A 21,383-nucleotide genomic window follows, 5' to 3' on the forward strand; every position below is an offset into this window, starting at 1 on the left:
GTTGTATGATGTGACAAAAGGAAATTGAACTCATGGTTTACCCATTTGGCACTCAGATTCTTTATCTTTTTTCGTCATCCCTTCATTGTATTTTGAACATAGAAGTAATAACAAAAGAATGTGTTTTGAACATGCATTGGATTTAACGATGGTGTTGGTAATGGAATCCAAAATACGAGCATTTAAAGAAAAAAAAGGAAAAAAACAAAGTAAATAAGGCAAAGGAAGAGATATTGAAATTGAGAAAACAAAGGTCTAATAGAAATTTCATCCATGCATCATACTTAAAAAAAACAATAAAAAACAATAAAAATCAATATAAAGAAAATATTTCAAAAAGAAAAACACAAAATCCAATAGGGATAAACAAATCATTTCATGTGAATCTCACTTGGGCACTCCAAGTTTAACTAGGCATTGAAGTAGTATTTGCTTTCATCAAAATCAAACTTCAGGTTCTTGTTTCGGACAATGACCCTATCCTTGGGATTGGTCAAATTCGTCTTTCAAAAAGGTTAAAATTTCAAACAGAAAGAGCTTTTTGGATTGGGACCCTCTACATGGTAATGATCATCAAGTCCTTTCGAATACAGGCCCTTTCCTTGGGAATGGTCTAATCTGTCTTTCAAATCAAACTCTCTACTTGGTAATGGTCATTGGAATGGTCTAATATGTTTTTCAAAAAGGTTAAAATTTCAAACAGGAAAAGTTTTTTGGATCAAGACCCTCTACTTGGTAATGGTCACTGAATCCTTTCAAATATAGGCCCCCCTTGGAATGGTCTAATTTGTCTTTCAAAAAGGTTAAACTTTCAAATAAAAAAAAAATTCAGATCGAGACCCTTTACTTGGTAATGGTCACTGAGTCCTCTAGTCATGATCCTCTACATGGTAATATCACCATATCCTTTCAAATATAGGCCTTCTCCTTGGGAATAGTCTATTATGTCTTTCATAAAGGTTAAAATTTCAACAATAAGAAAAAGTTTTTCGGATCGGGACCCTCTACTTGGTAATGGTCACCGAATTCTTTCAAATAGAGTCCATCTCTTCAGGAATGGTCTAATCTGTATTTCAAAAAGGTTAAAGTTTCAATAATATTAATTTTAGCTTAATTGAAAAGTGAAAATTTAATTTTGATTTGTTAAAGAACGAAAGACATCACTTAGTCCAGTGGGATAGTCGACACGCAAAGTAATCTAAAAATGAGAAAACCGTGCATTCCGGTCTGTTGAGCTTGAATTTTATTTGGTCATCACCGTGACCTCTTCACGCTATACCAAAACTTAAACACTGAAAATGAAAAAAAAAGGCTATACAAAGCACAAAGGGGAAAATGGAATATCCAACAATTTCAATGGAAAAATATTCACTTTCTAGTACAAATTAACCATCAATAATAAGAATAAATTAAGGAAATATGAATATCAAAATGTCTAGATCACGTTCCGCATCGTCGAACCTATTCGAAAAATCGAACGATTTCAGCATTTGATATAATTGATATGCGCCTCTGTCTGAACCAAACTACATTTGTTCGTCGTTCGGTTATTCTGAAGGCATGTTAAAAACAATAACAAAAAATAAAAATAAAACAATTGATTGATTGAGATGATGTGAATGGCTGCTTGAGGAACAATCCATAACAAACGCAGAGTCCCTTCAAAAGGCCTTTCTCTGAATGGATCCAAACAAGAATTTGAATCCGATTAATGTGCGCCTCCTAACGAAGCCGCTTAAGAATTGGAGTGTTTCCAAAGGGCTACTCAAAGAGGCAAGTTCAAAATTTGTTTTTGCGAATAGAAAAAGTAAATTTAGGGCTAAAATTTTGTATCTCTTCTTTAACGTTTAAAAGTGAAGGTATTAACATACTTACAAAGATACTTGAACTTTATATGCAAAAGTTAAAAATAGGTAACAACACACCTTCAAATCATCCTTCAGTCACACTCTTCACATCATTTTCACATAGCCTCTTCCACTTCGATTACGCATCCACCGTTATATTCACTGCTCACTTGGCCAATTTTTCACAAATTGATGACACAGGATAGAATCAGACGTGAGCAAATAATGAATTTAGCAAAGGACACATTAAAAAAAACTAAACAGAAAGGGAAAGTGATCACTCAGTGGTGGCCACAAGGTTTATGGTTCGATTCAGCCAGCGTTCTTCCTCAGCTTGAAATTTTGGAAGAGGGAGCTTCGTTATCTTCATCGTGAAAACTCTTTCCCCAACATACGTCCACAACAACAATAACAACAATAATATTAATTTTAGCTTAATTGAAAATTGAAAATTTAATTTTGATTTGTTAAAAAACGAAAGAGATCACTCAGTCCAGTGGGATAATCGACACGCAAAGTAATCTAAAAATGAGAAAACCGTGCATTCCGGTCTGTTGAGCTTGAATTTTATGTGGTCATCACCGTGACCTCTTCGCGCTATACCAAAACTTAAACACTGAAAATGAAAAAAAAAAACAAGAAAAGGCTATACAAAGCACAAAGGGGAAAATGGACGACAACCCTCAAGAGCAACGCTAACGGTTTCACCCATGGCCTTGTATTTGTATCAAATTTAAGGATTTCTCAGGAATTACGTCGCAGTTTTAACAAACAAAAGATAACCCTTCGCAAATGAAAAGTATAGCTTTAATACCACGAAATACGAAATGATGGTTATAAAATTACACACAACGATCGAAGAATGCATCCGAGGAGAAAGAAAAAAGAAAAATAACAACACAAGGAAAACCATAAAAAAGGTTTCAAAAGTGAGAAAATCAAAAAGTAAATGTTGAATCTTAGATGAGAAACGAACAAGAAAAAAAAATAAATTGTTCATTTCCTTCAAAAGATACGCTGGGTCAAGCCCTTTCTCTTAGCCTCCGTGCGAACCGAATGGCCTAACATTTCACGATCATTCAGCTTTCTGGTGGAGGCTTTACACACAAAGTTCACATCTATCTATGAATTATTTCTCTTGGTACAAAAATTACTATAAGAATTCTCTTAACATTGCCAAGTCAGTGAATGGAATATCCAACAATTTCAATGGAAAAATATTCACTTTCTAGTACAAATTAACCATCAATAATAAGAATAAATTAAGGAAATATGAATATCAAAATGTAACTAGGTAGGGAACATGTCTACATCACGTTCCGCACCGTCGAACCTATTCGAATAATCGAACGATTTCAGCATTTGATATAATTGACATGCGCCTTTGTCTGAACCAAACTACGTTTGTTCGTCGTTCGGTTATTCTGAAGGCATGTTAAAAACAATAACAAAAAATAAAAATAAAACAATTGATTGATTGAGAAGATGTGAATGGCTGCTCGAGGAACAATCCATAACAAACGCAGAGTCCCTTCAAAAGGCCTTTCTCTGAATGGATCCAAACAAGAATTTGAATCCGATTAATGTGCGCCTCCTAACTAAGTCGCTTAAGAATTGGAGTGTTTCCAAAGGGCTACTCAAAGAGGCAAGTTCAAAAAGTGATTTTGCGAATAGAAAAAGTAAATTTAGGGCTAAAATTTTGTATCCCTTCTTTAACGTTTAAAAGTGAAGGTATTAACATACTTAAAAGATACTTGAACTTTATATGCAAAAGTTAAAAATAGGTAACAACACACCTTCAAATCATCCTTCAGTCACACTCTTCACATCATTTTCACATAGCCTCTTCCACTTCGATTACGCATCCACCGTCATATTCACTGCTCACTTGGCCAATTTTTCACAAATTGATGACACGGGATAGAATCAGACGTGAGCAAATAATGAATTTAGCAAAGGACACATTAAAAAAAACTAAACAGAAAGGGAAAGTGATCACTCAGTGGTGGCCACAAGGTTTATGGTTCGATTCAGCCAGCGTTCTTCCGCAGCTTGAAATTTTGGAAGAGGGAGCTTCGCTATCTTCATCGTGAAAACTCTTTCCCCAACATACGTCCACAACAACAGTAACAACAATAATATTAATTTTAGCTTAATTGAAAAGTGAAAATTTAATTTTGATTTGTTAAAAAACGAAAGAGATCACTCAGTCCAGTGGGATAATCGACACGCAAAGTAATCTAAAAATGAGAAAACCGTGCATTCCGGTCTGTTGAGCTTGAATTTTATGTGGTCATCACCGTGACCTCTTCGCGCTATACCAAAACTTAAACACTGAAAATGAAAAAAATTAACATGAAAAGGCTATACAAAGCACAAAGGGGAAAATGGACGACAACCCTCAAGAGCAACGCTAACGGTTTCACCCATGGCCTTGTATTTGTATCAAATTTAAGGATTTCTCAAGAATTACGTCGCAGTTTTAACAAACAAAAGATAACCCTTCGCAAATGAAAATTATAGCTTTAATACCACGAAATACGAAATGATGGTTATAAAATTACACACAACGATCGAAGAATGCATCCGAGGAGAAAGAAAAAAGAAAAATAACAACACAAGGAAAACCATAAAAAAGGTTTCAAAAGTGAGAAAATCAAAAAGTAAATGTTGAATCTTAGATGAGAAACGAACAAGAAAAAAAATAAATTGTTCATTTCCTTCAAAAGATACGCTGGGTCAAGCCCTTTCTCTTAGCCTCCGTGCGAACCGAATGGCCTAACATTTCACGATCATTCAGCTTTCTGGTGGAGGCTTTACACACAAAGTTCACATCTATCTATGAATTATTTCTCTTGGTACAAAAATTACTATAAGAATTCTCTTAACATTGCCAAGTCAGTGAATGGAATATCCAACAATTTCAATGGAAAAATATTCACTTTCTAGTACAAATTAACCATCAATAATAAGAATAAATTAAGGAAATATGAATATCAAAATGTAACTAGGTAGGGAACATGTCTACATCACGTTCCGCATCGTCGAACCTATTCGAATAATCGAACGATTTCGGCATTTGATATAATTGATATGCGCCTCTGTCTGAACCAAACTACGTTTGTTCGTCGTTCGGTTATTCTGAAGGCATGTTAAAAACAATAACAAAAAATAAAAATAAAACAATTGATTGATTGAGAAGATGTGAATGGCTGCTTGAGGAACAATCCATAACAAACGCAGAGTCCCTTCAAAAGGCCTTTCTCTGAATGGATACAAAGAGGAATTTGAATCCGATTAATGTGCGCCTCCTAACTAAGCCGCTTAAGAATTGGAGTGTTTCCAAAGGGCTACTCAAAGAGGCAAGTTCAAAAAGTGATTTTGCGAATAGAAAAAGTAAATTTAGGGCTAAAATTTTGTATCCCTTCTTTAACGTTTAAAAGTGAAGGTATTAACATACTTAAAAGATACTTGAACTTTATATGCAAAAGTTAAAGATAGGTAACAACACACCTTCAAATCATCCTTCAGTCACACTCTTCACATCATTTTCACATAGCCTCTTCCACTTCGATTACGCATCCACCGTCATATTCACTGCTCACTTGGCCAATTTTTCACAAATTGATGACACGGGATAGAATCAGACGTGAGCAAATAATGAATTTAGCAAAGGACACATTAAAACAAACTAAACAGAAAGGGAAAGTGATCACTCAGTGGTGGCCACAAGGTTTATGGTTCGATTCAGCCAGCGTTCTTCCTCAGCTTGAAATTTTGGAAGAGGGAGCTTCGCTATCTTCATCGTGAAAACTCTTTCCCCAACATACGTCCACAACAACAGTAACAACAATAATATTAATTTTAGCTTAATTGAAAAGTGAAAATTTAATTTTGATTTGTTAAAAAACGAAAGAGATCACTCAGTCCAGTGGGATAATCGACACGCAAAGTAATCTAAAAATGAGAAAACCGTGCATTCCGGTCTGTTGAGCTTGAATTTTATGTGGTCATCACCGTGACCTCTTCGCGCTATACCAAAACTTAAACACTGAAAATGAAAAAAAAAAACAAGAAAAGGCTATACAAAGCACAAAGGGGAAAATGGACGACAACCCTCAAGAGCAACGCTAACGGTTTCACCCATGGCCTTGTATTTGTATCAAATTTAAGGATTTCTCAGGAATTACGTCGCAGTTTTAACAAACAAAAGATAACCCTTCGCAAATGAAAAGTATAGCTTTAATACCACGAAATACGAAATGATGGTTATAAAATTACACACAACGATCGAAGAATGCATCCGAGGAGAAAGAAAAAAGAAAAATAACAACACAAGGAAAACCATAAAAAAGGTTTCAAAAGTGAGAAAATCAAAAAGTAAATGTTGAATCTTAGATGAGAAACGAACAAGAAAAAAAAATAAATTGTTCATTTCCTTCAAAAGATACGCTGGGTCAAGCCCTTTCTCTTAGCCTCCGTGCGAACCGAATGGCCTAACATTTCACGATCATTCAGCTTTCTGGTGGAGGCTTTACACACAAAGTTCACATCTATCTATGAATTATTTCTCTTGGTACAAAAATTACTATAAGAATTCTCTTAACATTGCCAAGTCAGTGAATGGAATATCCAACAATTTCAATGGAAAAATATTCACTTTCTAGTACAAATTAACCATCAATAATAAGAATAAATTAAGGAAATATGAATATCAAAATGTAACTAGGTAGGGAACATGTCTACATCACGTTCCGCACCGTCGAACCTATTCGAATAATCGAACGATTTCAGCATTTGATATAATTGACATGCGCCTTTGTCTGAACCAAACTACGTTTGTTCGTCGTTCGGTTATTCTGAAGGCATGTTAAAAACAATAACAAAAAATAAAAATAAAACAATTGATTGATTGAGAAGATGTGAATGGCTGCTCGAGGAACAATCCATAACAAACGCAGAGTCCCTTCAAAAGGCCTTTCTCTGAATGGATCCAAACAAGAATTTGAATCCGATTAATGTGCGCCTCCTAACTAAGTCGCTTAAGAATTGGAGTGTTTCCAAAGGGCTACTCAAAGAGGCAAGTTCAAAAAGTGATTTTGCGAATAGAAAAAGTAAATTTAGGGCTAAAATTTTGTATCCCTTCTTTAACGTTTAAAAGTGAAGGTATTAACATACTTAAAAGATACTTGAACTTTATATGCAAAAGTTAAAAATAGGTAACAACACACCTTCAAATCATCCTTCAGTCACACTCTTCACATCATTTTCACATAGCCTCTTCCACTTCGATTACGCATCCACCGTCATATTCACTGCTCACTTGGCCAATTTTTCACAAATTGATGACACGGGATAGAATCAGACGTGAGCAAATAATGAATTTAGCAAAGGACACATTAAAAAAAACTAAACAGAAAGGGAAAGTGATCACTCAGTGGTGGCCACAAGGTTTATGGTTCGATTCAGCCAGCGTTCTTCCGCAGCTTGAAATTTTGGAAGAGGGAGCTTCGCTATCTTCATCGTGAAAACTCTTTCCCCAACATACGTCCACAACAACAGTAACAACAATAATATTAATTTTAGCTTAATTGAAAAGTGAAAATTTAATTTTGATTTGTTAAAAAACGAAAGAGATCACTCAGTCCAGTGGGATAATCGACACGCAAAGTAATCTAAAAATGAGAAAACCGTGCATTCCGGTCTGTTGAGCTTGAATTTTATGTGGTCATCACCGTGACCTCTTCGCGCTATACCAAAACTTAAACACTGAAAATGAAAAAAATTAACATGAAAAGGCTATACAAAGCACAAAGGGGAAAATGGACGACAACCCTCAAGAGCAACGCTAACGGTTTCACCCATGGCCTTGTATTTGTATCAAATTTAAGGATTTCTCAAGAATTACGTCGCAGTTTTAACAAACAAAAGATAACCCTTCGCAAATGAAAATTATAGCTTTAATACCACGAAATACGAAATGATGGTTATAAAATTACACACAACGATCGAAGAATGCATCCGAGGAGAAAGAAAAAAGAAAAATAACAACACAAGGAAAACCATAAAAAAGGTTTCAAAAGTGAGAAAATCAAAAAGTAAATGTTGAATCTTAGATGAGAAACGAACAAGAAAAAAAATAAATTGTTCATTTCCTTCAAAAGATACGCTGGGTCAAGCCCTTTCTCTTAGCCTCCGTGCGAACCGAATGGCCTAACATTTCACGATCATTCAGCTTTCTGGTGGAGGCTTTACACACAAAGTTCACATCTATCTATGAATTATTTCTCTTGGTACAAAAATTACTATAAGAATTCTCTTAACATTGCCAAGTCAGTGAATGGAATATCCAACAATTTCAATGGAAAAATATTCACTTTCTAGTACAAATTAACCATCAATAATAAGAATAAATTAAGGAAATATGAATATCAAAATGTAACTAGGTAGGGAACATGTCTACATCACGTTCCGCATCGTCGAACCTATTCGAATAATCGAACGATTTCGGCATTTGATATAATTGATATGCGCCTCTGTCTGAACCAAACTACGTTTGTTCGTCGTTCGGTTATTCTGAAGGCATGTTAAAAACAATAACAAAAAATAAAAATAAAACAATTGATTGATTGAGAAGATGTGAATGGCTGCTTGAGGAACAATCCATAACAAACGCAGAGTCCCTTCAAAAGGCCTTTCTCTGAATGGATACAAAGAGGAATTTGAATCCGATTAATGTGCGCCTCCTAACTAAGCCGCTTAAGAATTGGAGTGTTTCCAAAGGGCTACTCAAAGAGGCAAGTTCAAAAAGTGATTTTGCGAATAGAAAAAGTAAATTTAGGGCTAAAATTTTGTATCCCTTCTTTAACGTTTAAAAGTGAAGGTATTAACATACTTAAAAGATACTTGAACTTTATATGCAAAAGTTAAAGATAGGTAACAACACACCTTCAAATCATCCTTCAGTCACACTCTTCACATCATTTTCACATAGCCTCTTCCACTTCGATTACGCATCCACCGTCATATTCACTGCTCACTTGGCCAATTTTTCACAAATTGATGACACGGGATAGAATCAGACGTGAGCAAATAATGAATTTAGCAAAGGACACATTAAAACAAACTAAACAGAAAGGGAAAGTGATCACTCAGTGGTGGCCACAAGGTTTATGGTTCGATTCAGCCAGCGTTCTTCCTCAGCTTGAAATTTTGGAAGAGGGAGCTTCGCTATCTTCATCGTGAAAACTCTTTCCCCAACATACGTCCACAACAACAGTAACAACAATAATATTAATTTTAGCTTAATTGAAAAGTGAAAATTTAATTTTGATTTGTTAAAAAACGAAAGAGATCACTCAGTCCAGTGGGATAATCGACACGCAAAGTAATCTAAAAATGAGAAAACCGTGCATTCCGGTCTGTTGAGCTTGAATTTTATGTGGTCATCACCGTGACCTCTTCGCGCTATACCAAAACTTAAACACTGAAAATGAAAAAAAAAAACAAGAAAAGGCTATACAAAGCACAAAGGGGAAAACGGACGACAACCCTCAAGAGCAACGCTAACGGTTTCACCCATGGCCTTGTATTTGTATCAAATTTAAGGATTTCTCAGGAATTACGTCGCAGTTTTAACAAACAAAAGATAACCCTTCGCAAATGAAAAGTATAGCTTTAATACCACGAAATACGAAATGATGGTTATAAAATTACACACAACGATCGAAGAATGCATCCGAGGAGAAAGAAAAAAGAAAAATAACAACACAAGGAAAACCATAAAAAAGGTTTCAAAAGTGAGAAAATCAAAAAGTAAATGTTGAATCTTAGATGAGAAACGAACAAGAAAAAAAATAAATTGTTCATTTCCTTCAAAAGATACGCTGGGTCAAGCCCTTTCTCTTAGCCTCCGTGCGAACCGAATGGCCTAACATTTCACGATCATTCAGCTTTCTGGTGGAGGCTTTACACACAAAGTTCACATCTATCTATGAATTATTTCTCTTGGTACAAAAATTACTATAAGAATTCTCTTAACATTGCCAAGTCAGTGAATGGAATATCCAACAATTTCAATGGAAAAATATTCACTTTCTAGTACAAATTAACCATCAATAATAAGAATAAATTAAGGAAATATGAATATCAAAATGTAACTAGGTAGGGAACATGTCTACATCACGTTCCGCATCGTCGAACCTATTCGAATAATCGAACGATTTCGGCATTTGATATAATTGATATGCGCCTCTGTCTGAACCAAACTACGTTTGTTCGTCGTTCGGTTATTCTGAAGGCATGTTAAAAACAATAACAAAAAATAAAAATAAAACAATTGATTGATTGAGAAGATGTGAATGGCTGCTTGAGGAACAATCCATAACAAACGCAGAGTCCCTTCAAAAGGCCTTTCTCTGAATGGATCCAAACAAGAATTTGAATCCGATTAATGTGCGCCTCCTAACTAAGCCGCTTAAGAATTGGAGTGTTTCCAAAGGGCTACTCAAAGAGGCAAGTTCAAAAAGTGATTTTGCGAATAGAAAAAGTAAATTTAGGGCAAAAATTTTGTATCCCTTCTTTAACGTTTAAAAGTGAAGGTATTAACATACTTAAAAGATACTTGAACTTTATATGCAAAAGTTAAAAATAGGTAACAACACACCTTCAAATCATCCTTCAGTCACACTCTTCACATCATTTTCACATAGCCTCTTCCACTTCGCTTACGCATCCACCGTCATATTCACTGCTCACTTGGCCAATTTTTCACAAATTGATGACACGGGATAGAATCAGACGTGAGCAAATAATGAATTTAGCAAAGGACACATTAAAACAAACTAAACAGAAAGGGAAAGTGATCACTCAGTGGTGGCCACAAGGTTTATGGTTCGATTCAGCCAGCGTTCTTCCTCAGCTTGAAATTTTGGAAGAGGGAGCTTCGCTATCTTCATCGTGAAAACTCTTTCCCCAACATACGTCCACAACAACAGTAACAACAATAATATTAATTTTAGCTTAATTGAAAAGTGAAAATTTAATTTTGATTTGTTAAAAAACGAAAGAGATCACTCAGTCCAGTGGGATAATCGACACGCAAAGTAATCTAAAAATGAGAAAACCGTGCATTCCGGTCTGTTGAGCTTGAATTTTATGTGGTCATCACCGTGACCTCTTCGCGCTATACCAAAACTTAAACACTGAAAATGAAAAAAAAAAACAAGAAAAGGCTATACAAAGCACAAAGGGGAAAATGGACGACAACCCTCAAGAGCAACGCTAACGGTTTCACCCATGGCCTTGTATTTGTATCAAATTTAAGGATTTCTCAGGAATTACGTCGCACTTTTAACAAACAAAAGATAACCCTTCGTAAATGAAAAGTATAGCTTTGATACCACGAAATACGAAATGATGGTTATAAAATTACACACAACGATCGAAGAATGCATCCGAGGAGAAAGAAAAAAGAAAAATAACAACACAAGGAAAACCATAAAAAAGGTTTCAAAAGTGAGAAAATCAAAAAGTAAATGTTGAATCTTAGATGAGAAACGAACAAGAAAAAAAATAAATTGTTCATTTCCTTCAAAAGATACGCTGGGTCAAGCCCTTTCTCTTAGCCTCCGTGCGAACCGAATGGCCTAACATTTCACGATCATTCAGCTTTCTGGTGGAGGCTTTACACACAAAGTTCACATCTATCTATGAATTATTTCTCTTGGTACAAAAATTACTACAAGAATTCTCTTAACAAAAAATAAAAATAAAACAATTGATTGATTGAGAAGATGTGAATGGCTGCTTGAGGAACAATCCATAACAAAATCAGAGTCCCTTCAAAAGGCCTTTCTCTGAATGGATCCAAACAAGAATTTGAATCCGATTAATGTGCGCCTCCTAACTAAGCCGCTTAAGAATTGAAGTGTTTCCAAAGGACTACTCAAAGAGGCAAGTTCAAAACGTGATTTTGCGAATAGAAAAAGTAAATTTAGGGCTAAAATTTTGTATCCCTTCTTTAAGGTTTAAAAGTGAAGGTATTCACATACTTACAAAGATACTTGAACTTTATATGCAAAAGTTAAAAATAGGTAACAACACACCTTCAAATAATCCATAAGTACAATTTCAAATGCAGTATTTGTTTGCTTCTACAAAGTTGAAATCAAGTTCAATAATTCCCAATTGTAGCAAAAATTATAAAAAGAAAAGTGGCAACAAACAACAAATGAAAACAACAAAGATGAGTAAAATAAAAAAGTGGAATAGAGGAGAAAGCATATGGTGAGATGGTAACTAGAATTTGTTTCAAGATGTCAACAATGGCCACTTCTAAAGATAGATTAGATGACAAGAGTGATTAAAATATTGTTTCATTTGATTATTTAATTCTTTTGAAATACGACATTCACAAATAATTGTATCACTGTACAAATCGAAAAGATTTTCAAATGGAGATTGTGTTTTCAATTGCTGCAAAGGGCTTGATTGTGTATGTTCACAGCAGTGTTACAATGGGCTGTTTATATCTTTTATATGCGAGAAATTAGGTTTTGTGGTTCAATGAAATACCAATATTTTAATGGGTTTCAAGGTTTAACCCTCGAGTGTAGCACACCCATGTTTCAAATTCTTTGTCGTAGAATGGACAAATTGTTGAACATTCTGAAGAGTAAGATCAACACGAAACCATGTTAAGCTAAATTAGAAGACAACTAAACATCATTAACAGAGCTATTAATTAGAGGTGTTAGAATGTTGGCTGGAGCTAACAAAGAATTAACTTGTTAAACATTTTAAACTTTAAAATAAAACAAAAAAAGGTTAGAGAACAAAACCAAAAAAAATAGTCAGACAATTAAAATACTAATTCACAACAAATGAATTTATAGGAGACAATTAAGATACTAATTCACAACAAATGAATTTATACGAGACTCATCGATAAAACCAAAAAAAATCTACACAGAAAGCTCACCTTTGCCTTCTCTGCTTGCTTTACAGTCCCAACAGCATCACTCTTCAACACCAATCCTCGAACTACTGTGCTGTTATGCAAGCCCCCTCCCAAGAGCATTGCAACGGAATATTGTCCACATTAAAATTTGCCGGGTTTTTCAGACATACTTGGATGCATGCCTATTTTCTAAACAAAGGTCGGATTGTAAACAGTATTATGCTACCAAAGCAATTTATCACAGTAAAATGGATCCAGATGCACTCACATCAGCAACAAGTGAGCATATGGTATTTTCTAGACCAAACTGCTTGCTAGCAACCGCTACTTTCATTCGAGAAACAATTTGCTCCTTATCACGAACATCCATATTCTCCGAACCTTTCAACCAGATCATCCAATATTTGAACAGTCTGAAACATGACAAAGAATTAGATCGAGAGAGAGCAGCAACATCAATACAACATTTAAAGACGAATCACTAAGGCTCCAATCAAAACCAAAAAACCTTGTTGATTGCTTTAGTGTATCCACTGATTATCTCGCTCGGATGCAAACCCATCTTGATAAGTTCCTCAGCACCCTGCAGAAGCTCCTCAGCAAATGAAATAGTTAAGTTAGCTCCATCCCCAATCTCCTCTTGTTGAGCCTTCCCGGCCAAAACCAAAATCTTGGCAGCAGATGCTGAACTTCAAGTTCGTTCACAATTGTCGCAGCGTCATTCGTGACAAAAAGCTTGTCCAAATGATTTATAACCATCTTATTCATAGCTGAGGCAGATCAAACAAAATATTACAAAAATCTAAATCTATCCAGACAAACACTTTCTTCTGTGAACACCAACCAGCAACAGATTCATTCACGAACACACAAAAAACGTTCCCAGAACCCAAAATGCAAAACTCCCTTAGCAAACGAAAAACAGAAACTTCTCTTTCTATAGCCACCTCGTTACATTTACTCTTAGTACTGCATCTCGTTTAAACTCTAGATCAACAACCATGAAAACGTACACATACCCACATTATAAAAATCCAAACTTTTGGAATCTGAAGTGCAACATCCACTCGGGGATGAGTTAAAAAAACATAAAAAGAAAAAAAGAAAAAGGTAAGTGCGATCGTTACCATTGGGACCAAGGGAAGTTCGAGTTATAGCGGAAAGTTGTTTGCAGGCGTCGATGTTCTTGAGAACCGCCTCATCGAGACCAGAAAGGTGTTTGTGGCCTTCCTTGAGCATGGATTGAATCCCATAGGGTTGAATGTTAAAACCGATGTTCTTGCAATTTGAGAATACCCTAACCCTAAAACCCTGGAAATGGTAACTTCCCTCTTCAACTATGAAATGAAATATCTGCGGCCGCACTGTGTCACACTGCCTCTCTAAACCCTAATACAGCCCGACCAGTTTTGAGGTGTGAAAAGCAAAGACCAAAACTTAAATACCTAAACACTCCCACAGATACAATTACACATAACATTAATCTAAAAAATTTTATTTTAATATTTGTCAATTTTATTTAATTCGATCATTTTCGCTAATAACATTAAAATAGTTAATGGATTGTGTCACGTGTTATTTTGTGATTTTTGTTAAATTTTTCTTACGAATATTAGGATTAAATTGAATATAAAAAATTACTCAGACACATAATACAATATTGAATACGATATTGACTTGATATGTGAATTTTTTTAAAAATATATTTTTTTAATTTTAAAAAGATTTAAAAATCATAAAAATGACATGTGACATGATATAAGCTTGACATGTGAACTTTTTTTTAAAATAAAAAAATTATTTTTTAAAAAAGTAAAAAGAATCACAAAATTACAAAATGATACGTGGTAATTACTGTTTACAATCCATTAATTTTAACAGTGTTATTAAAAGGGATCAAATTGAATAAAATTAACGAATATTAGTACTAAATTAAAAATAAAATTAAAAGTAGAACCAAATTAAAAAATTGAACAAAAAACTATAATCAAATCATTATTTAAGTTTGATCACTTTCTTCGTTATCCACGAGCTTGGAATCAGAGTTGTTGCAAATTCTTTTAAGCCAACAAAGTAAACTTTTCCTTCTTTAATTTTTGTTTATCCACAGTCAAAGTTAGGAACACGTTAGTTGTTATTTAATTAGCATTAGTTGTATATTTCTTCTCTAAATATCATTATGATGCACAACATCACTTATGAGACTTGGTTCATATAGTTTTTTCCTAAAACAAATAATAAAAAAAAAAAAAACTGAACTTGCATAATAGAAAGTGCTTTAAAAGAGACATCTTAATAACTCTTGCTTCTCCAAACTTTTGCTTATCAAACAAAGTCATAAAAACATATTTTGATAAAAACATTTGTAGATCGTAAAATTGAGTCTATTATAACTTCTGTTAAAGTAATTATCTAAATACCAGTTTAGTTGAATAGGGCAACAGAAACCGCAAAGGATTAATATCGACTTATAGCAAATACAAAATACTACCACCAATAAGTATAAAATTCTTCTATTGTATTTTAGCAAACTTTTCGGTAAATGAAAGTGTATTCCTTATAAAAGAACATAAATTCCTTTTCGTTAAGACCTAAGAAAAATCAACTTTCGATCCACCGAGCAGCACAGACTGAAAGAAATGATTAGGTCTTTGAAGGTGTTTGACTATAGATAAACTTTAAATAAAAGTGTAAACTTTTTTCGTTCTATAAAGAATGAATTATCATATAATTTAAAACTGATAAATTTTAAGTAATAAAACTGATTTCTAATTTGATCAATTTATTAAAAACTATATTATATCGAAATTAATTAACCTCATTATGTTCGACTTAATAGTTTTTCTTCAAAAAGAGGCATGCAATAAGGCTACATTCACTAAAATACCAAGGTCAAACAAAATAAGCAGGTATAACTAGCAATTCGAAAACACAAAAACTCGCTCCATACTATAGAAAGGAGTGCAGGAAAAACGATTGGTAAAAGGGGTGGGGGAACTCAACTACATTTTTAATTTTTAACCACTCTACAATCTACCACTGTCACAGGTTTAACACTTCTTTGAACAGTCTTCAATTGCTTGTGTTGTTGATCCATTCTCTTCTACCAGATTCTGCTTCTGTGCTGCTTCACCTGTAGTAGCTGATTCATTAGTCAAGGCTTCATCGTGAGACTTGCTAACCTACAATAGCACAAAGGATTTGAATCAGAGCAGAAGAGGCCACTTAAAAGGTGCATAGTAATAATAAAAAAACATATCAGAAAAAAATTGCAGAAACATTTCAAACGCTAAAACTTGTTCTTAGTATGTTTACCTGTTTTGGAAACTGTTGTTCCTTAGATTTTCTTTCCTGAATCATCTTTTCACGAGTCTCATAAAAGCCAAAATCATCCAGAATGCACGTCTTGCTTGACTGCTCCTTGAAGACTTTTAGAACTTGAATACCCTTCTCAAACTTAACCTGCAGAAGGATTTAGATGAGTACAGCGAGTTGAAAGGGGAAGAGATTCAAGGGAATGAAACAAGCTACTGAGTGAATACCTCCTGAGTGTCTCTACTATTGGTAACAGGTTTGTTTTCATTATTTTCTAGAGTAATGTGCCTCAACGTACTGTTCGGTATATCTTTTATGATATGCCACTTCACAGAAAAGCAACCAGTCCACCTATCCTGCTGCCAATACTCCACAGTTCTACCAAAATCAACTGGGGTCACCATCTCTGCTAAACCAACAAATTGTCCACTAGTGTTGACCTGTCCATCAAGAAACAGCGCGAGGCTTAGTATAACCCATAAAGCATAGGAATTAAACTAATTGCCATGTAAAGTCAGCAACTCACCGAAAATAGCAAAAATACAGGACAGTCACCAGGCTTCTCCCTGGCTTCATGATATGCTGCATCCAGCTTTTTATTGCCATTAAGGGTGCTTGACCAAACATTATATTTTATGCTTTTATGAATATCATCCTCACTATAAGATTTGATGACAAAGAATTTTGCATCAGAATAATTCTCAGAAAAATCTTCCCCGTCGTACTGTTTCTTATTAGGAATGAGAAGCACTTCTTTATTATCACTTTTAATTAGAAGATTCTGTCCCTCTGTTAATGCTGTGACAGGTCCAGGACCTTTCATACTTTTATCATCAGAACCATTGCCAGATCTTGGTCCCTTATTCAGCTCACCAAAACCATCCATATTTCTTTTAAAATGATCATGAACACGGCCATTTGCAGCTTTAAGCTTGTTATCAACAGACCCCATTCTAAAACCATAGGGGGCAGGTCCAATATGAGAATTTGCTCTATAAGCGTTTCCAAATTGGTTGTACATTGTGTTGCTTGGGTATATCCCATTAATGAATCCATAGAAAGGTTCTAGGCCAGATGAATGTATGGAACCATAGTTCTGCACCGAAGAATCAGTTTAAGAGTGAGTTTTGATTTCATTTTACTATTATAAATAATAATATTGTGCACAAACCAAAATCAAGCTATCAAGCATAGGACAAGTTGTATAGAAAACATCATGATAATGCGGCTGGATAATTAAGCAGAAATTATCAGAACATGCATAACCACAAGAAATGTTATACCCAAAATCATGCATGACATGATAGATACTGATTCTATTCAGAATGACAGACAAAGAAATTTATTGATGGTGAATCCAAGTTAGGAATAGGGAGAGAGGGAAAGATGCTACTTGTTCCTCTAAGGATTTTCAAAGTCTGAGATCTCTTCCTCCAAACCCAAATAATCAATCATATATATGACCAATATGATAGATACTGGTTTTGATATTCTATAAAGAATGACAAAATAGACAGGAATTTCTTCGTGAAATCACACATGGCCACAGACAAGTGATGAATCCAGAACAGGAATTGGGAGAGATGGAATGAATACTAGTTGCTCTTCTAAGGATTTCAAGAGTCCGACAATTTTCCCTCTTCCCTGTCTCCAATGGACTACCTGCAAATTCCGTAAGAATTCTAACTATAACTCCCTCAACAAACTGGACCAGAATATTGGGTTTGCCTGACATGATATGAACAGAAAGTTGGATGACGAAACATATTCTCTACGAAAACTTTTTACAGAAGAAGTATAGAATACAAATGCAAGCTAAAGTTGTAAAGGGAAAACAAATGCATTTAAATACTTAAATCCTGTCTGAAGAAGAGAAACAGGATGGGCTTGACAGATCAACCATACCATAGATTGTTGAAGAGGCTGAGGAATAGCAGTATTCCTTTGAGAGGATGTTTTCTTGACAGGCACAGCTGGAGAAGATAATCCAAGTTTTGCTCCATCATTAGACTTTTTATCAGAAAAGATCAAGGCATCTGAAGGTAACGCGGGTTGATTCCCATGAGGAACTACTCTTGGATCTTGATGTCCTGGCAAAGGAGCATGTACAGGAAAACCAGCCCTCTGATAAGTAGAATCATTTGACTTCAACAATGAGGGCTTGGAACTTGACAAAAAATCCTTCAACCCATTGTTATTTGTAGAATCTTCGTTGACCACACCAACACTGCTTCCATTATTGATAACACCAGATGAAGGGGTATGTTCATCACTGATTGCACTTGATATTTTCCCTGGTTGAGCACTGATTTTATTAGCAGCAAAAGACCCATCAGCAGAAGTTGGAGACTGGTAGTAGGAAGGGTAATGGTACTGTTGCAGCCCATAGAACTTATCATCATGTTGCATGGGTGCTCCATATGGTGTATAACCATAACCTTGATGGTACAAATAAGAAGAGCCATCCCCCCAAACACCCTGTTAATTAATTCATTAGACACAAAAAAATCACACTATTAGATTGTCTCGCGTTTAACAATTCAATAAATCTATATTTTTTTTTAAATATTAAGAAGCAAATCATATATACTTACAACAATAAGTGCAAGAACAAAGATAAGCAATCACACATCTAAGAAAATTAGCAAAAGGAAATGATTATGGCTAATTATGCTTACCTCCGTAGAGGATAAGAATTATAAAATTTACACCCTCCTTGTTAGGGAAAGTTCAACCACACTACTTATGCCGTTAAAAGGCAAAGGAAATTGGTGTAATATCCTAAAAAGGATTGTGTCAATATTGAAGTATCAACCTCAGGGAAGGTAATTATAGTTAGCCCAAATAACTTTAAGCTCGTCAAAGTGATAAAAACTATAGCTAGATTACCTAAAATTTGAAACAAAAATGTTTACGCAAAATAATTTAATATCATCCCGATGATATCATGCATGGTTTTAGAAATTAGAAAGCATTCATCTTTCATAGTTTGGTATTAAGTTTAACTAAAACATAAAGCAGAAATTAGCCAGCACAAAATAGAACTTAGTCAGAATTCTCAGTTAAAATTATAACACAGCTTCGCAAAATTGTAGTAGTAAACATTATAGGCGCTACTTACTTGCGGCATCCCTCCGTTAAGGTTCATATATCTGGAGTAAGAGTTCCAATCACCTTGTCCATCATAACCTGTACAGAATCTTATAGTCACCATCAATTTTCTAGAAGTATAAGTTATTCGATCAACAACTCCCACGTCATTCTCTGAAGTTATAACAGCTTACCTTACCTCCATAATAGTAAGCAGTAGACGGATGTCCATTTGGAGTGAAGCTTGCATTCAGGTTAAATGGCTTGGACGCCTTAGCTACGGCATGCCCACTCTGTATAGAAGCAGACTATAAGAATTTGTTATCGCACCACAAATCGAAAGTTTCTAATGTATCGATTCTATAGTAAAAATACAAACCTTTGCAGACTCCGGAACTCCAGTGGTCTTGGGCTCAGAGTCCAAGGATAAATTCTGCAGCAAATCTTCAGCTTCTGCATTAAAAAGGTAGAGAAAACTCATGATTAAAAAGTTTTTCCAACAAACAAAAATAAACTTACAATAAAAAACAAAAATGGAAAAATTTCATCAGCTCAACACCGGCATCTACAAATCGTCTTATGGAAAGGTTGTCCAGATGTCAAACGAACCTACTTTATTTTTATATTTTTAAATTACAATAGCGTATACATGTTTTCATAAAAGAAAAACAAGAAAACAGTGTCCAAAACCATTGCTATTCTTTGAGATCCATTTGTCATGGAAACAACCTTTACACACAAAAAAAAAGAAGAAAAGAAGCATTTCCAGTAACCAAATTTAAAAGATTAAAATATTTGTTTTTCTTCAAAATAAAAACGAAAATTTGAACGGCACAACAAACACACTGTCACACAAGTAAAAGCACTCTCAAACCCTTCAAATGATATTTCTAATAATCTAAACATTAAATTCAAACTATTCACCACCACTATCTAGGGTATTACTGCCAAATTTCACAAATATCGGACAACAACAATAAAATAAGTTTTACTTCGGTAATTCCACACATGCAAGACCTACTTTTGATCAAATCCACCACACACCACACAGAGAGAGGAATAATTCTACATCACAAACACACTCTAGTCCCAAACAAAAACACTTCAAAAGCAAGAAACAATAATGAGAGACAGAAGTCATGCACAAAAACAACAGAATTGAATCAGAAAGAACTTTGCAAAACAGAGAGAAAGAGAATACTTTTTGTGTCAGAGGAAGGAGTGAGGGTTTCCATGATCGAATTGAAGGTGAAGATTATTGCGAGAGAGAAGAAGAAGAAGATATGAATATATATGTATAACGAAAAGAGAAGCTTGGAGAAGGGGTCGCCGCAGGCACCGTTTTTGGTTTGGGGTTTTAGTTTCACAATAAGCAAAGGAGCTAACTAGGGTATATATAAACCTGCTAGTTTTTGGTTGCGTGACTTTTCAAAATTCTAATTCCACCCCCTTTCAATAATTCCCATAAACCTCTCTCGTACCAATTTTTTTATGCTTAAAACTTTTTTTTCATACTCAAATATTAAAATTAAATTAAAATATATATACATTTCTAAAACCATATTTATTTATGTTTCGTTCAGATATTTTTAAATTTTTTTATTATAATAGTTATACATGTTTTCATCATGATATGTTTTCTTAAATATAAGCAAGATACATTTAATTTTAGTCTCTTTAATTCTAATATGTATTTCTTTTTATTTTCAAAAGGAAGAAATGATGAAGAGTACTGTATCTCAAATTAAAGAAATTAAAAAACAGATAGATTTCTTATAAGGGATATGACTCGAGTTGACCCGTTTTTATAGAAAACTAAAAACGCCATTTTATCAGTGTAAAATATTATTCTAAAACAATAAAGTTTTCAATTAATATTCATCAACAAAAAGTATTTTAACTGATAAAGAGATTTTAAATATTCATCTTATTCTCTTGTCCGTTTATTTGACTCATTTATAACCTCATTAAATTAATTAAGAATATTTATTAAGGTATTTAAAGTCATTTATTTTAAGAGTTATTACTTTATTAAGTTATTTCAAGTAACGTGTAACTTACATAATCTTTTTATAAATATTTATCATGTTTTAATATATTTTTATTACTTTTAATTTTATTTATCCATATTAAAAAAAATTTAAAAATTCGAACAAGTAATGTTTCATTAG

At 34.2% G+C, this 21,383-nt stretch overlaps 1 protein-coding gene, 1 long non-coding RNA gene and 20 other non-coding genes across 32 annotated transcripts; all 22 read right to left on the reverse strand.

The window, feature by feature from the left end:
* Positions 1-1,158: 1,158 nt before the first annotated feature.
* On the reverse strand, positions 1,159-1,265 carry LOC114182829. Its single transcript, XR_003604264.1, has one exon. It is a non-coding gene; the product is annotated as a small nucleolar RNA Z107/R87 (small nucleolar RNA).
* On the reverse strand, positions 1,243-14,230 carry LOC114182763. Of its 10 annotated transcripts, none has more exons than XR_003604188.1 (4): positions 13,935-14,230; positions 13,316-13,577; positions 1,926-13,220; positions 1,243-1,461 (listed from the first exon to the last, which is right to left on the reverse strand). It is a non-coding gene; the product is annotated as an uncharacterized LOC114182763 (long non-coding RNA). The 10 variants fall into 10 exon arrangements; XR_003604190.1 differs by lacking the exon at positions 1,243-1,461 and having other exon boundaries at positions 1,613-4,181; positions 5,361-13,220; XR_003604189.1 differs by lacking the exon at positions 1,243-1,461 and having other exon boundaries at positions 1,613-2,227; positions 3,644-13,220.
* On the reverse strand, positions 1,416-1,563 carry LOC114182783. Its single transcript, XR_003604219.1, has one exon. It is a non-coding gene; the product is annotated as a small nucleolar RNA snoR138 (small nucleolar RNA).
* On the reverse strand, positions 1,612-1,737 carry LOC114182773. Its single transcript, XR_003604209.1, has one exon. It is a non-coding gene; the product is annotated as a small nucleolar RNA U19 (small nucleolar RNA).
* LOC114182823 lies at positions 2,330-2,436 on the reverse strand. Its single transcript, XR_003604258.1, has one exon. It is a non-coding gene; the product is annotated as a small nucleolar RNA Z107/R87 (small nucleolar RNA).
* Positions 3,149-3,282, reverse strand: LOC114182784. The gene has a single exon (XR_003604220.1). It is a non-coding gene; the product is annotated as a small nucleolar RNA snoR138 (small nucleolar RNA).
* On the reverse strand, positions 3,331-3,456 carry LOC114182774. Its single transcript, XR_003604210.1, has one exon. It is a non-coding gene; the product is annotated as a small nucleolar RNA U19 (small nucleolar RNA).
* LOC114182824 lies at positions 4,048-4,154 on the reverse strand. Its single transcript, XR_003604259.1, has one exon. It is a non-coding gene; the product is annotated as a small nucleolar RNA Z107/R87 (small nucleolar RNA).
* LOC114182780 lies at positions 4,866-4,999 on the reverse strand. Its single transcript, XR_003604216.1, has one exon. It is a non-coding gene; the product is annotated as a small nucleolar RNA snoR138 (small nucleolar RNA).
* LOC114182771 lies at positions 5,048-5,173 on the reverse strand. The gene has a single exon (XR_003604207.1). It is a non-coding gene; the product is annotated as a small nucleolar RNA U19 (small nucleolar RNA).
* On the reverse strand, positions 5,765-5,871 carry LOC114182825. Its single transcript, XR_003604260.1, has one exon. It is a non-coding gene; the product is annotated as a small nucleolar RNA Z107/R87 (small nucleolar RNA).
* On the reverse strand, positions 6,584-6,717 carry LOC114182786. Its single transcript, XR_003604222.1, has one exon. It is a non-coding gene; the product is annotated as a small nucleolar RNA snoR138 (small nucleolar RNA).
* Positions 6,766-6,891, reverse strand: LOC114182775. Its single transcript, XR_003604211.1, has one exon. It is a non-coding gene; the product is annotated as a small nucleolar RNA U19 (small nucleolar RNA).
* Positions 7,483-7,589, reverse strand: LOC114182826. Its single transcript, XR_003604261.1, has one exon. It is a non-coding gene; the product is annotated as a small nucleolar RNA Z107/R87 (small nucleolar RNA).
* On the reverse strand, positions 8,301-8,434 carry LOC114182781. Its single transcript, XR_003604217.1, has one exon. It is a non-coding gene; the product is annotated as a small nucleolar RNA snoR138 (small nucleolar RNA).
* Positions 8,483-8,608, reverse strand: LOC114182772. Its single transcript, XR_003604208.1, has one exon. It is a non-coding gene; the product is annotated as a small nucleolar RNA U19 (small nucleolar RNA).
* LOC114182827 lies at positions 9,200-9,306 on the reverse strand. The gene has a single exon (XR_003604262.1). It is a non-coding gene; the product is annotated as a small nucleolar RNA Z107/R87 (small nucleolar RNA).
* On the reverse strand, positions 10,018-10,151 carry LOC114182782. The gene has a single exon (XR_003604218.1). It is a non-coding gene; the product is annotated as a small nucleolar RNA snoR138 (small nucleolar RNA).
* LOC114182835 lies at positions 10,200-10,325 on the reverse strand. Its single transcript, XR_003604270.1, has one exon. It is a non-coding gene; the product is annotated as a small nucleolar RNA U19 (small nucleolar RNA).
* LOC114182828 lies at positions 10,917-11,023 on the reverse strand. Its single transcript, XR_003604263.1, has one exon. It is a non-coding gene; the product is annotated as a small nucleolar RNA Z107/R87 (small nucleolar RNA).
* Positions 11,640-11,765, reverse strand: LOC114182834. The gene has a single exon (XR_003604269.1). It is a non-coding gene; the product is annotated as a small nucleolar RNA U19 (small nucleolar RNA).
* A 1,431-nt stretch (positions 14,231-15,661) lies between the features above and the next one.
* On the reverse strand, positions 15,662-20,588 carry LOC114182079 (YTH domain-containing protein ECT3-like). Of its 2 annotated transcripts, none has more exons than XM_028068830.1 (9): positions 20,414-20,588; positions 19,592-19,665; positions 19,412-19,505; positions 19,244-19,311; positions 18,028-18,600; positions 16,649-17,218; positions 16,350-16,562; positions 16,123-16,269; positions 15,662-15,989 (listed from the first exon to the last, which is right to left on the reverse strand). In XM_028068830.1, the coding sequence occupies exons 1-9, from the start codon at positions 20,445-20,447 to the stop codon at positions 15,858-15,860; spliced, it is 1,905 nt and encodes a 634-aa protein (XP_027924631.1). In that variant the 5' UTR covers positions 20,448-20,588; the 3' UTR covers positions 15,662-15,857. The 2 variants fall into 2 exon arrangements, with proteins under 2 accessions (XP_027924631.1, XP_027924630.1); XM_028068829.1 differs by having other exon boundaries at positions 19,412-19,520.
* Positions 20,589-21,383: the final 795 nt, after the last annotated feature.

This window comes from Vigna unguiculata, chromosome 4, assembly GCF_004118075.2.
Source record: "Vigna unguiculata cultivar IT97K-499-35 chromosome 4, ASM411807v1, whole genome shotgun sequence".
NCBI classification, from domain to species: Eukaryota; Viridiplantae; Streptophyta; class Magnoliopsida; order Fabales; family Fabaceae; genus Vigna; species Vigna unguiculata.